The 12,533-nt window shown below is 49.3% G+C and overlaps 1 protein-coding gene across 4 annotated transcripts in view; it reads right to left on the reverse strand.

The window, feature by feature from the left end:
• RGS20 (regulator of G protein signaling 20) overlaps nucleotides 1-12,533 on the reverse strand; it is a 45,590-nt gene that overhangs the window by 25,336 nt on the left and 7,721 nt on the right. The window contains exon 2 of one of the 4 annotated variants that reach the window (XM_059671771.1): nucleotides 5,052-5,351. In XM_059671771.1, the coding sequence (XP_059527754.1) occupies nucleotides 5,052-5,351 (300 nt within the window). Of the gene's footprint in view, nucleotides 1-2,059; nucleotides 2,157-3,593; nucleotides 3,784-4,213; nucleotides 4,868-5,051; nucleotides 5,352-12,533 lie in introns of those variants that run through there. The other 3 variants (XM_059671773.1, XM_059671772.1, XM_059671774.1) reach the window with 3 other exon arrangements.

Genomic DNA, 12,533 nt, shown 5'->3' on the forward strand with positions numbered 1-12,533 from the left:
TTCAAGGATGCAGGCACAGTTCCTAGAAATGCCTTTTCTGGAGGACACCATTCCTGTAAATAACTTTGTAAAGCCACATACTCACTTGAAAGGCTCTGCCATGGAATTCCTGAACTGCCCATGTGAGGGCTTGGACCTTTAAGCCACTGCATCTGTCTGTGTTAGGTGAATGTCACTGCCACATGCAGGAATGAAAGAACACTAGGATTACAGAAACTGCTATTCAAGTGCCTGGAATGAAACCAGTAACCAGGTTGTTGCTCTAAAATAAGAAAGATTTTTTCACATCACTCTTGCTTGTCCACAAAATCTGGAATAATAAAAATATCCTACTTTATAATTTTTGAAGGCCTTTCCTCAAAAGCTCTTTTTACAGGAAAGACCGTCTAAGCTGGTAGGAAGGAGATTTTAAAATTTTAAGAAAAGCTCAAAAATGATTTTTCAAATGTAAAACTGTTACAAGGGATTAAGAGAATATGCAACCAAATGTGTATTCCAGTGAGACCTTAAATTCTAATGCTGGCTCTGCCTCTAGCTTGATCTATGACCTTAGCTGACCTTAGGCAAGTCATGTGGTCACATCTGCTGTGAGGGACCATGAGGAAGCTGTGGGACAACAGTAGCCACATCACTGCCTGGTCTCACTTATGTTGGAGATAACATATGTTTGTATATTTTCCCATATATAATACCTCTGGTTTCCCATTTGCTAAAAGTTCATCAGTTTGTAGGAAATCATCAGTGTGGTGCTGAAGAGCCCTGGGGAGTGACTCAGAAGATCTAATTCTAATGCTATTTCAGCCCGCATTTACCTGAGCTGAAGTAGCATTAGAATTATAAAGAAGGATATTTTATTATTCCAGATTTTGTGGACAAGCAAGAGTGACGTGAAAAAAACTTTCTTATTTTAGAGCAACAACCTGGTTACTGGTTTCATTCCAGGCACTTGAATAGCAGTTTCTGGTATTTAGCTGGGAATCTCTGGCCTAGGCCCTTGACCTTTCTGAATGTTTCCTCATGTGTAAAGTGGAGGAGGTGAAATTAGTAACCTGACTTTTATCATTCGGTATTCTTTTATTTAAACATAGAGTTTTATTGATTTCAGAGAGGAAGGGAGAGGGAAAGAGAGATGGAAACATTAATGATGAGAGCGAATCATTGATTGACTGCCTCACATTGAGGATCCAGCCTGCAACCCAGGAATGTGCCCTGACCTGGGACCGAACCATGACCTCCTGGTTAATAGGTCTATGCTCAACCACTGAGCCATGCAGGCCAGGCAGTATTCTTGATATCAAGGGCATTTGGGCTAAAATGTTTGAAATGATCTTAGAGATGTCAGCATTTCTAGCTCCGAAGTTACAATATTTTCATGTAGATGTTGGGTTTTTAATATAGATCATGTTCTAATGTGTATTTTTTATGCATATCTGTTTTTACAAAGTGAAATATATTCAAGGTTAGAGATAATTTTCTTAAAATGATGTTTAAACCTTGTATGTAAATATTTCATAATTATTTAAAAGATTCCAGAAGATGTAGAAATGCATTGTTTTTAAATTTAGATACTGACATAGAAAGTATTTACTGTTTTTTCTAGTAATTTTCATGATGGATATCCACTTCACTATGTGCATTTTCCCCTTATTTGTTTTACATTTTGAAGTTTACTTGGTTAATTTAGCATCAAGATAATAACAGTAATAAAAGCTTGTGTTTGATATTTACCAGAATTCTACTATATTAATTTACTGAATTCTGGCAGCTACCCAATGAGGTAGGAACTTTTGTTATCCCCAGTTTGCTGATGACAAAACTAAGGCCCCTGGAGGTTAACTAACTTGCCTAAGGTCACACAGCTAGGCTGGATTTGAAACCAATCACACAGCCCAGGACTCCTACCCATTAGGCAGTATTGCCTCTCATATGAGTTGCTGATATGTGACACCAAAGATGCCACTTAATGAACAGAAGATAAACAGGATGAAGCCACGTATAAAATTAGGCTATGAGCAAAAAGTAAGACTTTACAGAGTCATTTTATTCCACGCGTCCTTACCAAGTCCTGGGAGGGATTCAGGCTGTTTTGTGAACGCGCTCGGTTGTTTAGTTAATTCCACAATCTGGAACCCCTAGAAGTGAAATGAAGGCCCCATATACGACTGTGCCCCCAGGAGGAGGGCTGACCACAGGACGGCGACTGGAAAACGGCGCAGGAGCTCCCTGCTTGCCACACTCGCCCGGCAGTGCCAAGTCCTAGTGGCCAAGTGACTGCTTCTGCTACCCAGTGGGCGAGAGGAGTCCCTCCCACCCGACGCACCAGCCGCGGTGGGGGTGGACACAGAGCAATTGGCCTCCGCCCGATGCTGAGAAGCAAGGGATGTGAGGAGACGCCCTCCTTCTCCCGGATAGAAACTGTATTCGCCGTCACTCCTCCACCCAGTGGGTCGCAGGTGGCGCGGCTGCGGCAGCAGCACCCCGGGGATCCCAGGCAACGCCTCCTCTCCTAGCTGCGGGCATTCCTCTCCTCCGCGCCCCGCCCGCCGCTGGGGTAGCTCCCGGGCCCTGGCTACTCGCCTGGGTTCTCCTCCTGACCCGCGCGTCGCCTCCCCCGAGGCCCTTCCCCCGCCCACTCCCCCAAACACGGGGGGACGGCGGGCACCCAGACCTCCCCCGGCAAACGCCTACCCGGCCGGCCGCACCGCCTCTTCCCGGGCCCCTCCCCCTGCAGTAGTGGCAGGGAAGTCACGGCGCACACCGACCCCCAGAAGCCCACCTTCCTCCCTGAGCGCCACCTTTCCCTCTCTCCTCCACCACCACCCCTTCCAGTCTCCAAGCCTGGACGCCCAGATTCGTTCCAACTTCCTAAGAGCAACTCCAAGAGTGAGGGAGAGAGTCAGTTACCCGAGTTTGTTCAAGAAATACACCCGCGACACCCGCTCCTAAAACGCCTAGGCGCGGGTTCAAGAGCGTCAATGAGGACACCGAGCCACACCCACCGGGGTCCGTGTGCGGGGGCCCTTTCCTGGCCCTGCTCCTCGGGTTCTCGCCTGCGTTGCGCTTCCCCTAAAGGGAGGTTCTGCGATTCAGGGAGTGTCTCCTCTTCCCTTCCACCTGCGCTCAACCAGCCCGCCTCCGGTTCCCGGCCGCTTCCCAGTCCTCGCTGTCCGGGGAGAACGCCCACCTTTCCACCCGCCTGGAGTTTCCCAAAGACACTGCGGGTGCCCATATGCATTTAGGCCTCAAGGGCTAGGCGCCGCGCCCCGCACCCACTCACTGACCCCGGGCCATCAGAGGCTGAAAACTGCCTACGCCCAGGCAGACCCGATGGAACTTGATTCTGGTGGCTAGACTTCCCCCATCGAGACACCGGCACACCCTAAAGACACACACCTCCCCAATACGCGCTGACTATTGAGCCCGGCTGTACCCGCGGAGTAGGCGACCGACCCGCACCCGCTCGCGCCATGTGGCCGGGCTGAGCGCTCCAGGTGTTGGTCCGCGCGCCCGGCTTGGCCAGGGCCACTTCCCGGCCCGAGGTCTTAGGGCGAGCCCGAGAGGTAGACGGGAGGTTTAGGAGGCTGGGTACTCACGATTCCACCTTCCGCCTGGAGAGCCCGAGGGGAAGCTCCGGCAGGCTCGCCTCGGTCGGCCGGGCGTATTATTACTACAACTATTACTCTTATTTAAATAATACCAAACGATGTCCTTTCCACGTTCGCGACTGCTCTCTCCGGCTTTCCTCTTCCTCTGGCTCTGGGTCTTTCCTCTCGCCCACTTCTTCCTCCCTCTCCCTCTCTCGGCTCTGCCTCCTTCCCCAGCGGGTAATCCCAGGTCTCACCACCTCCCTCTGGCGGCCGCTCGCTCCGCTGCGGTGGGCTGGCGGGGGGTCGCCCCAGGCCCCACGCGGGACCCAATCCATGCCAGGACCGTAGCCTCCGTCCTTTAGCCCGGTATTGGGGAGTGATGAGAGTGTGGGTGCGAAGCAAGGCGAGCGCCGAGGGTATTAGCAGAGCCCCCCTCTGTGATCCCTACGCTTCGTCGCGCAGAGGCCCAGCGAGACCCCAGCGTGCGGGAATGCGTGCTCCAACCTTGTGAAGGAAGAGGGCAGAGAGAGGTGCGTGTGTCGGGGATGCGCCGCACAAGGAGGGATTGCTCAGTCCCTGGAAAATCTTGCCGTGGATTGCCCCGCCTCTGGAGGGCAGCCTCCTACCTTCTCCCTTTCCCAGGGTGCTCCTTGGAGCTCTCCACCTCGGTGCAACCTCCGTCTCTAGCTATCCCACCCGTTCTGGGAAGGGGGCTCCTCGCCCACTCTCGGCTAGCGGGAGCCAGAGGCTCCACCTATTGGGGGTGGGGGGGTGGACCACGGCAGCAAGAGCTATCTCCCGACTCCGGATCCTGCCAAGACCCTCCGCAGCCTCCCTCCGTTCCCAGGGGACTCGAGAATCCGGGATAAAAGAGGGGTGGGGGCCCGAGAGCGGAGGAGGAACCTTGTGGCCAGCTCTCCGGGCACCGATCGCCGAGCGTCCCTATAGTCCCCAGGTCGCCCTCGGGAGCGAGATGCAGTTGGGCTGCCGGGGCCGTGCGCCCGAGCTCCAAGGGCTAAACTGAAGCTGGAAGCTGACCTGACACAAAAATAACATCACGTCATTTCCTCCCCGGCCTCTCCAGCCCGCAGCAGCCGGAGGGCAGGGGAGTGGGCTTGCAAGAAGGGGGCGGAGGCCCCTTTGAGGGAGGCCGGGAGGAGGGGGAGGAAAGCGGCGCGCCGAGAACCAGAGTTTGAGAAGCAGCCTCAGGAAGGATCAGGGCTGCCTCCCGCTTCCAAGGACCCTGGAAGTAAATGGCCCAGGAAAAAAGTAGCTCCGAGGGTTTCCTGAAGGGAGGGGTGTCAGGCGAGTCACCGGCGACTTTTCCTGGAATGTGCTCAGCCTGTCTCTGCTTGCTGGCCTGGCCGGAGCCCCTGTTGGACCCGCGTGGAGTGGCTCAGTGGGGGTTAGGAAGGAGCTGGGGAGGAGGCCAGGGTTGGGCACGGTGGAGTCAACGGTACTTACGGGCATGGACAAGCGCTGCCCAGCGCTGGCATCCTCTTCCCGGGGCGAGCGTCCCCCTGAGGGTCGGCCAGGCAGTGTCAGAGCCGCCCCGAGCAGAAGTGAGAGGCGGCCGCGCCGCTCTTCGCGCCCGCGCGCGTGTCCAGCGGCTGGCAGGGAGGGAAGCAGGAGAGAGAAGCCCGGGCGCCGCTGGAGAGCCTCAGGAGGGGGTCTCCGGAGCAGGTGAGAGAAGAGCCGCACGAGGTTGGAGAGCGTGCTAGAAAGGAGGTTGAGCAGCTTCGGGACAGCGGATGAATCTGGGATCTGTGCAGGGCCGGAGAAGGGAAGGGCGAGAGGTGGGGGAAGGAAACAAACCCAGCGCACCGTTACTGATGGGCCCAGCCAAATACAGACTGGAGAAAACGTGCACTGGGTGCCATTTATTACAGCACTAGAGGCCCGATGCACGAAATTCGTGCAAGGGGCTTGGCCCTCGCAACCCCAGCTTCGTCTGGAAGGACGTCTGGTAGGTCGCTCGGCTGTTCGGTCTAATTACTATATTAGCTCTTTATTATATAGGATTACTTTGGGGATGCTAGAGAAGGTGGTCGAGAGCAAAAGGAAAGGTCTTTCCCCTTACTTTCCTTTCCCCACTTTCTTCCGTCTTTCTTCACTTCCTTCTCTCCCACCTCCCCTCTTTCTAACTCTGCACTATTCAAAGTGTGGTCCTGGGAGCAGCAGCTTCGCTAACAAGGACTTGTTAAAAATGCAGAATCATTAAAAATGCAGAATCGTGGACTCTACCAGATCTACTGCATCATTAACATTCTCAGAAGGTTCGGTAAATGTGAAACGCTGTGTATAGAAGGGTCTCTGTGCACATCTCTTGATTCTTTAGAATTTGGGTGAAAATCTCCTAGTTCACTTTTGCAACTCTTGCTCTTCTATCTCTCATCCCCTCTCTTTCTCTGTCCTTTACCCTCCAGAGGTACAGAGGTGGAACTGGTTACCAGTTTCCATTGGGAGAGGTGTCTGGGATTCCAGACCCATCTCGTGCTGGAGGGAGAAAGGGCCTGGCTGAACTGACTTTGGTTGTGCTGGGTGGGGTCGTTGGGATGGCAGACCAGACCTGTGTTGGGGCCCTTAGGTGTACACGCTGCAGGTACTCTTCACACACTTCGTGTGTCCATCTTATTCTCTGGAACACAGGCCTTCCCACCTTCCACTTGTTGCTCAGGAGACCTAAGCGGCCAGGGTGAAGATAAGATCCTTACTTTTTTTCCCCTTGGAAAGTAGAGGGGAGCGTTAATTTAGAAGTTAGGAGTCCAGGGTCCTGGGCTCAGACTTGCAACCAACTTGACCAAGGCTCACCTTGGGAAAGTCTCTTTACTCTTTGAGACTATCTGGTTCATTTATAAAGCAAAGGGATTGAACTCGGCGGTTTTTTAAGGTCACCTGCCTTATCTAAGCTCTCATTTTTGAAAAGCTCTCAGGACTTCTTGGTCCACTAACATTTAGTGAAGTTTCAAACCGGAATCTAGCTCAGCCAATCCAAACAGCCTCCTCAAGCAAAACAAAAAGGCACTTTAATCTGATTGTGAAAAGCTGGAGTGGCCCTTGCCAAGAAAAATGGAGGTGGAGGAGGGAAGCAGGGAATAAAAGTGACAGGAAGGCTGGGCTCGCGCGAGGGTAGAGGCGCGCGTGGCGTGGCGTGGCGTGGCGCGGTCTCCAGGGCACAGCGACCGCTCTCCAGGGTCCTGAAGACGTCTTGGCGCGGTTCCACCGCTCTGCAGTCGCCAAGTCCCCCATGTTTTCTTTCCTTGGTGGAAGTTTTGTGGGAAGCGATTGTCAAGAGGGAGGGAGGAAACCTAGCAACCCATTCTCGTTCATGAGGCCCTTTCTGGGAAGCTGCCTAGCGCGTTGGCTGATTTGTCTTTAGTTCGTTTGTATGCGCCCTGGGAGAGATTGGAGCTCGGTTTGCATTTCCGAGTAAGTCCATACTGTTTGATTTCCCCTCATTACTTTTTTCTGGAGAATGAGATCGTTCTCCTAGTATTTTCCTTCTTCTCGTCCCCTCCCCCGCTTTCTGGCATGGCACCTTTGTTTTAGCGGTTGTTGCTGGGAGCTCCGGAGGCGGGACAAGAGCGATTCCGAAAACGTCTCAGAGCCTGCCTTGGTGCCCAGCGTTCATCTCAGGAGGACAAGGGATTCGCCCCTTCGTCTGGGGTTTGGGGTGGGGGTCAGCTGACCCCAAACGAGCTCGGCTGCTTTGGGGCCGCTGGACCTGGGCGGGTCGCGGCTAACCTGGTGAGCACCTGCGGGATTTGGGGTGGCTGATGTGAGGGTGGCAGGCCAGCGGCAGTAGCTGTAAGCGCCTCGCTCGAGCGCTGTGCCACGCGGCCTCACTAACCTCAGTGAGGTGGGCAACGGGCGACTCTAAGCCAAGGAAGTTAAGAGAGGATCAGCTCATTTCCCGGCGACTCAGAGATTGACTGAGCCTCCCCATGACCTTCCCGACCGGCCATCACACAAGGGCTTGGACAAAGCAGAAAACGCTGAAAGTGAGCAGCAGGTACACTTCTTTGACACACGCCCGCCTCCACGAAACCTTCCTGGGCCTTTGGCGGGTCCCTGAATTTGCGTCTCCATCTCTGTTTCCAAATGGTTTTGTGAAAATGTGTGAAGCTGTATTCTGACTCCTCTCTTCTCCTCTTGCCCCAGCCCTTCTTTCTAAGACATTTGCAAACACTCCCCCCTCCCCCCTTGTTCCCATGCTTCATTAGGCATTTTGTTTCGGTCCTGTGCTTCAAGACAGAGACACTAGTGAGGGAGATGGAGGAAATGTCCCGGCAGAATGACAATCCCAGACTCAGTCCCAGAAACCCAAAGCGCGGGCTCCTTTGCTCTTCAGGAGACATTCTCCTTTCACCCTTCCCTAGATTGATCTTTCCCCTCCAGATCAGCAGCCTCTCCCCTATTCTGGCTCTAATTAGTGGGGATCTGACAATCCATTTACTTCCTTTGACCCTTCTAGCAAGGGCAGAGCTACCCCGTATTAACACAGCCACAAAGTCCTACCTGAGCAAATTTATCTGAGGAAAGACCTTCATCTGACCTAGATGCTGATCTTTCCTTTCTTTTAGGCCTCTCGATTCTAGATGACAGTCTGAGGATTTCAAAGATATTAGCTACAAAAATAAAAAAAGGGAAAAAAAAGGAATCATCTTGGAATCTGTGTCCCTGAAAGCACTGGTCCTTAGGGATCAAATGACTTAGGGAATACTTTATTCTGATGGAATGTTCGCTTCCCTGATTAATCATGTTGGCTATTGAACCATGCAGAGCAGAAAAATCACAATGCCCCAAGTCAATACAAACAAAGTCTCATCCCTTGAAAGGCACATTGAAAGTTTTCATTTACTCCTAAATAGTACCATTTCTTAAAGGAAGCATCCTTAATGGAGTACAGTGGGCCTCTAATCTAGCATGACTGGTGTCCTTAAAAAAAGGGGGAAATTTAAACACAGACATGTACATGTGAAGGTGGAGGCAGAGGTCACAGTGGTGCATCTACAGGGGAAGGGATGTCAAAGATTGCCAGCAACACCAAAAGCCAGGAAGAGGCATGGGATAGATTCTCCCTCAAAAGGTATTTGGTGACAAGACTGAAACATGGAAACCCCAACTGATTGTTCAACCTCCTCACTTGCCCTACAGATTTCAGACTTGCCAGCCTCCAGTATATTCTATTTGTTCTGGTTCTCTGGAGAACCTTGACTAATACACTCTATTATAGGTTTTATCATCTTTTACCTGGACTATTAGGATAGCCTCATAACTGGTACTTCTTCTCCTTTGCCTCATTCTCCCTTGTAGTACAGTCTCAATACTGAAGCCAGACGTAGCCTTCAAAACGTAGGTCAGATGATGGCACTCTACAACTTCAAACTTTCTATTGGCTTCTTATTTCAGAGTAAAATCCAAAGTTCTTACACTAGCCCTCAAGGCATTATGTGAATGGTCCCACCCTACCTCTAAGATCTCCTTTTCTATGCAGCTATCACTACAATATTGGTTTTCCACTTATTGCCATCTGACATACAATATATTCACTTGTTTATTTGTATAATTTTGTTCATTGCTATATCAATAATGCCTAGAACAGTGCTTGATTCTAAACAAAATGCTCAATAAATATTTTTTTTGACAAATGAATTAATAAACTCAAATATCATCAGCCATAAAAAGGAATGGAATTCTGAAGCATGCTACCACATGAACGAACCTTGAAAGCATTATACTAAGTGAAAAAAGCCAGGCACAAAAGAACAAATATTGGCCCTGGCCAAGGTCTCCAGTTCGATTGCCAATCAGGGCATATGCCTAGGGCTCGATCCCTGGTGCTGATCCATGTTTCTCCCTCTTTCTCTCTCTCTCTCTTTCTCAAAATCACTGGGACAAATATCCTCAGGTAAGGATTAACAACAACAAAAATATTTTTTTTAAATCAGAAAAAAAAAATATTGTGATTCTATTTATATAAGGTACCAAAATTAGGCAAATTCATACAGGTAGAAGGCTGGGAGGAGAGGACAATGGGGAGTTATTTTTTAATAGATGCAGAATGTTTGAATTAATGAAAAGGTTGTAGAAATAGATGGTGGTGATGGTTATATAATCTTATGACTGTATTTAATGCCACTGAATTATGCACTTAAAAATAGTTAAAATGGTAAATTTATGTTATTTAATATGATACTCAAAACCCTTCAAGGTGTGACCTTTGCAAAGTTATTACAGTATTATTGACTATATCCCTATGCTGTACTTTACATCCCCATAGCTTATTTTTTATAACCGAAAGTTTGTACCTCTTATTTCCCTTCACATATTCTCTTTTTAAATATATATAATTGATTTCAGAGAGGAAGAGAAAGGGAGAGAGAGAGATAGAAACATCAATGATGAGAGATAATCATTGATCAACTGCCTCCTGCATGCGCCCTACTGGGGATCAAGCCTGCAACCCAGGCTTGTGCCCTTGACTGGAATTGAACCTGGGACCCTTCAGTCCACAGGCCAATGCTCTATCCACTGAGCCAAACCAGCTATGGCTTCCCCTTTACATTTTCCACTCATTCCTCCACCCCTTCTTCTCTGGCAACCATCAATTTCTCTTCTGTATTTATTAGTATCTTTCTGTGTTGTTTTGTTTATTCATTTGTATTATTTATTAGATTCCATATATGAGTGAAATATACAGTGTTTGTGTTTCTCTGTCTCTCTAGGTCCATCTATATTGTTGCAAATGACAAGACTTCATTATTTTTTATTGCTGAGTAATATTCCATTATATAGATGGGATATATAATGGAATATAGATATAGAATTTATATATATTACATCTTCTTTATCCATTCATCTATCAATGGCCACCTATGTTGCTTCCATATCTTGGCTATTGTAAATAATGCTGCAGTGAGTACAGTGGTGCATATATCTTTTTAAATTAGGGTTTTCTTTTTCTTTGGCAAAATACCCAGATGTAGATTGCTGGGTCATATGGTAGTTCTATTTTTGTATGTTTGAGGACCTTCAAATCTGTGTTCTTTCTTCTGTAACATTCTGTATCTCCAGAGTTCAGGAAGGGGATTATTACAGCAGAGGCTAACCCCCAGAGAGAGCTCCAGACACAGCCTGTCTCCTCAAGCATGCATTTAACAACACCCTCATGGTGACTTCCCCAGCTCTCTTAATTAAATCACAGCAGCCTCTTTAAACACTTCCTGCCGTGAGCCTACACAGCGCCTATGTCCACTGTAACATTTCCCCATTCTGCAGATGGAGTGATCTTTCCAAAAGGCAAATGTGATCATGTTACTTTTCTCCCTCTGTGAATTGGCTCCTTATTTCTCTACAGGACTTAGTATGGCATAAAGACCTTTTCTTGATTTGTTGATCTGCACTCTATTTACTTACCCACATCTCTCACTATTCCTTTGGACTCAAAGCTCCAATCATATGAAGGTTCATTCAGTTCCTGAAATCCTCTTGTTCATTCTCATTCTAGGCACGTTGTGTAAAACTGCTCCCTCTTCCCAAAGCATACCCCTTTCCCAACCTGCTCCTCCTCTTCTCTCCCAGGGCAATCTCCCACTTAGCCCTCAAGCCTTGGCTGGGCTGCCATTTCCTTTGGCAGCCTTTCCCAAGCTGGCTTAGCTGCCTGAGTGTTTTTTCTTAGCCTAACACTTCCTACACTGTATTGTAGTGTCTGATTCCTCATTAGACTCTAAGCCAGGGGTGGGCAAACTTTTTGACTCGAGGGCCACAATGGGTTCTTAAACTGGACCAGAGGGCCGGAACAAAAGTATGGATGGAGTGTTTGTGTGAACTAATATAAATTCAAAGTAAACATCATTACATAAAAGGGAAAGGTCTTTTTTTTTTTCAATAGTTTTATTCATTTCAAACTGGCCGGATCCGGCCCGCGGGCCGTACTTTGCCCACGGCTGCTCTAAGCCCTGTGAGTATCAAAACTTTGCCTTATTCAGAACTGTCTCTCAAAAGCCGGAAGCAGTATTGTGACAAAGTGTGTACTCAATTTTTGTTATATGAACGAACTTAGAAAGAACATGATCTGGAGTTGATAATTATTAAAGCTGGGTAATGGATACAGAAGGTTTTATTATGCTATTTTTCTTCACTTTTATGTATATTTGACATTTTCCATAACAAAAAGTTTTAAAAATATATTTTTTATTGATTTCAGAGGTGAAGGGAGAGAGAGATAGAAACATCAATGATGAGAGAGCATCATTGATCGGCTACCTCATGCAGGCCCCACACTGGGTATTGAGCCCACAATCTGGGTATGCTCCCTGACCGGGAATTGAACCGTGTCCTCCTGGTTCATAGGTCGATGCTCAACCACTGAGCCTTGCTGGCTGGACCATAACAAAAAGACTTTTCATAACCCATTATTTTAAACACTGTATCTTATCTCTTCTTAAATTCCAATAGATAAGAAACTGTGAAGCCAAAATAGTGTTTCATAAATGAACTAGGGGCCCGGTGCACGAAATTCGTGCACTGGGTGTGTGTGTGTGTGGGGGGAGTGTCCCTCAGCCCAGCCTGCCCCCTCTCACATACTGGGAGCCCTCAGGCGTTGACCCCCATCATCCTCCAATCGCAGGATCGGCCCCTTGCCCAGGTCTGACGCCTCTGGCTGAGGCGTCCGGCCCGGGCAGCGGGGACCCGCAGCTGCAGCGGCCCCACGATTGTGGGCTTCGCTTTAGGCCCAGGCAAGGCACCCCTAGCTCCTGGGACTGCCAGCTTCGACCGTGTCCAGCTCCCATCGCTGGCTCCACCCCTACTTCCTGCTGTCACTGGCCAGGGCGGCAAAGGCGCCTGATTCTCCGATCATGGCCAGGGCCGCCTTTGCCCTGCCCCCCAGCTCTTAGCTCCCCCCTGGGTTTCTGATCACTGTCAGTGGCAGGGGGCTTCTTC

The sequence above is a fragment of the Myotis daubentonii genome, chromosome 17 (assembly GCF_963259705.1).
Source record: "Myotis daubentonii chromosome 17, mMyoDau2.1, whole genome shotgun sequence".
NCBI classification, from domain to species: Eukaryota; Metazoa; Chordata; class Mammalia; order Chiroptera; family Vespertilionidae; genus Myotis; species Myotis daubentonii.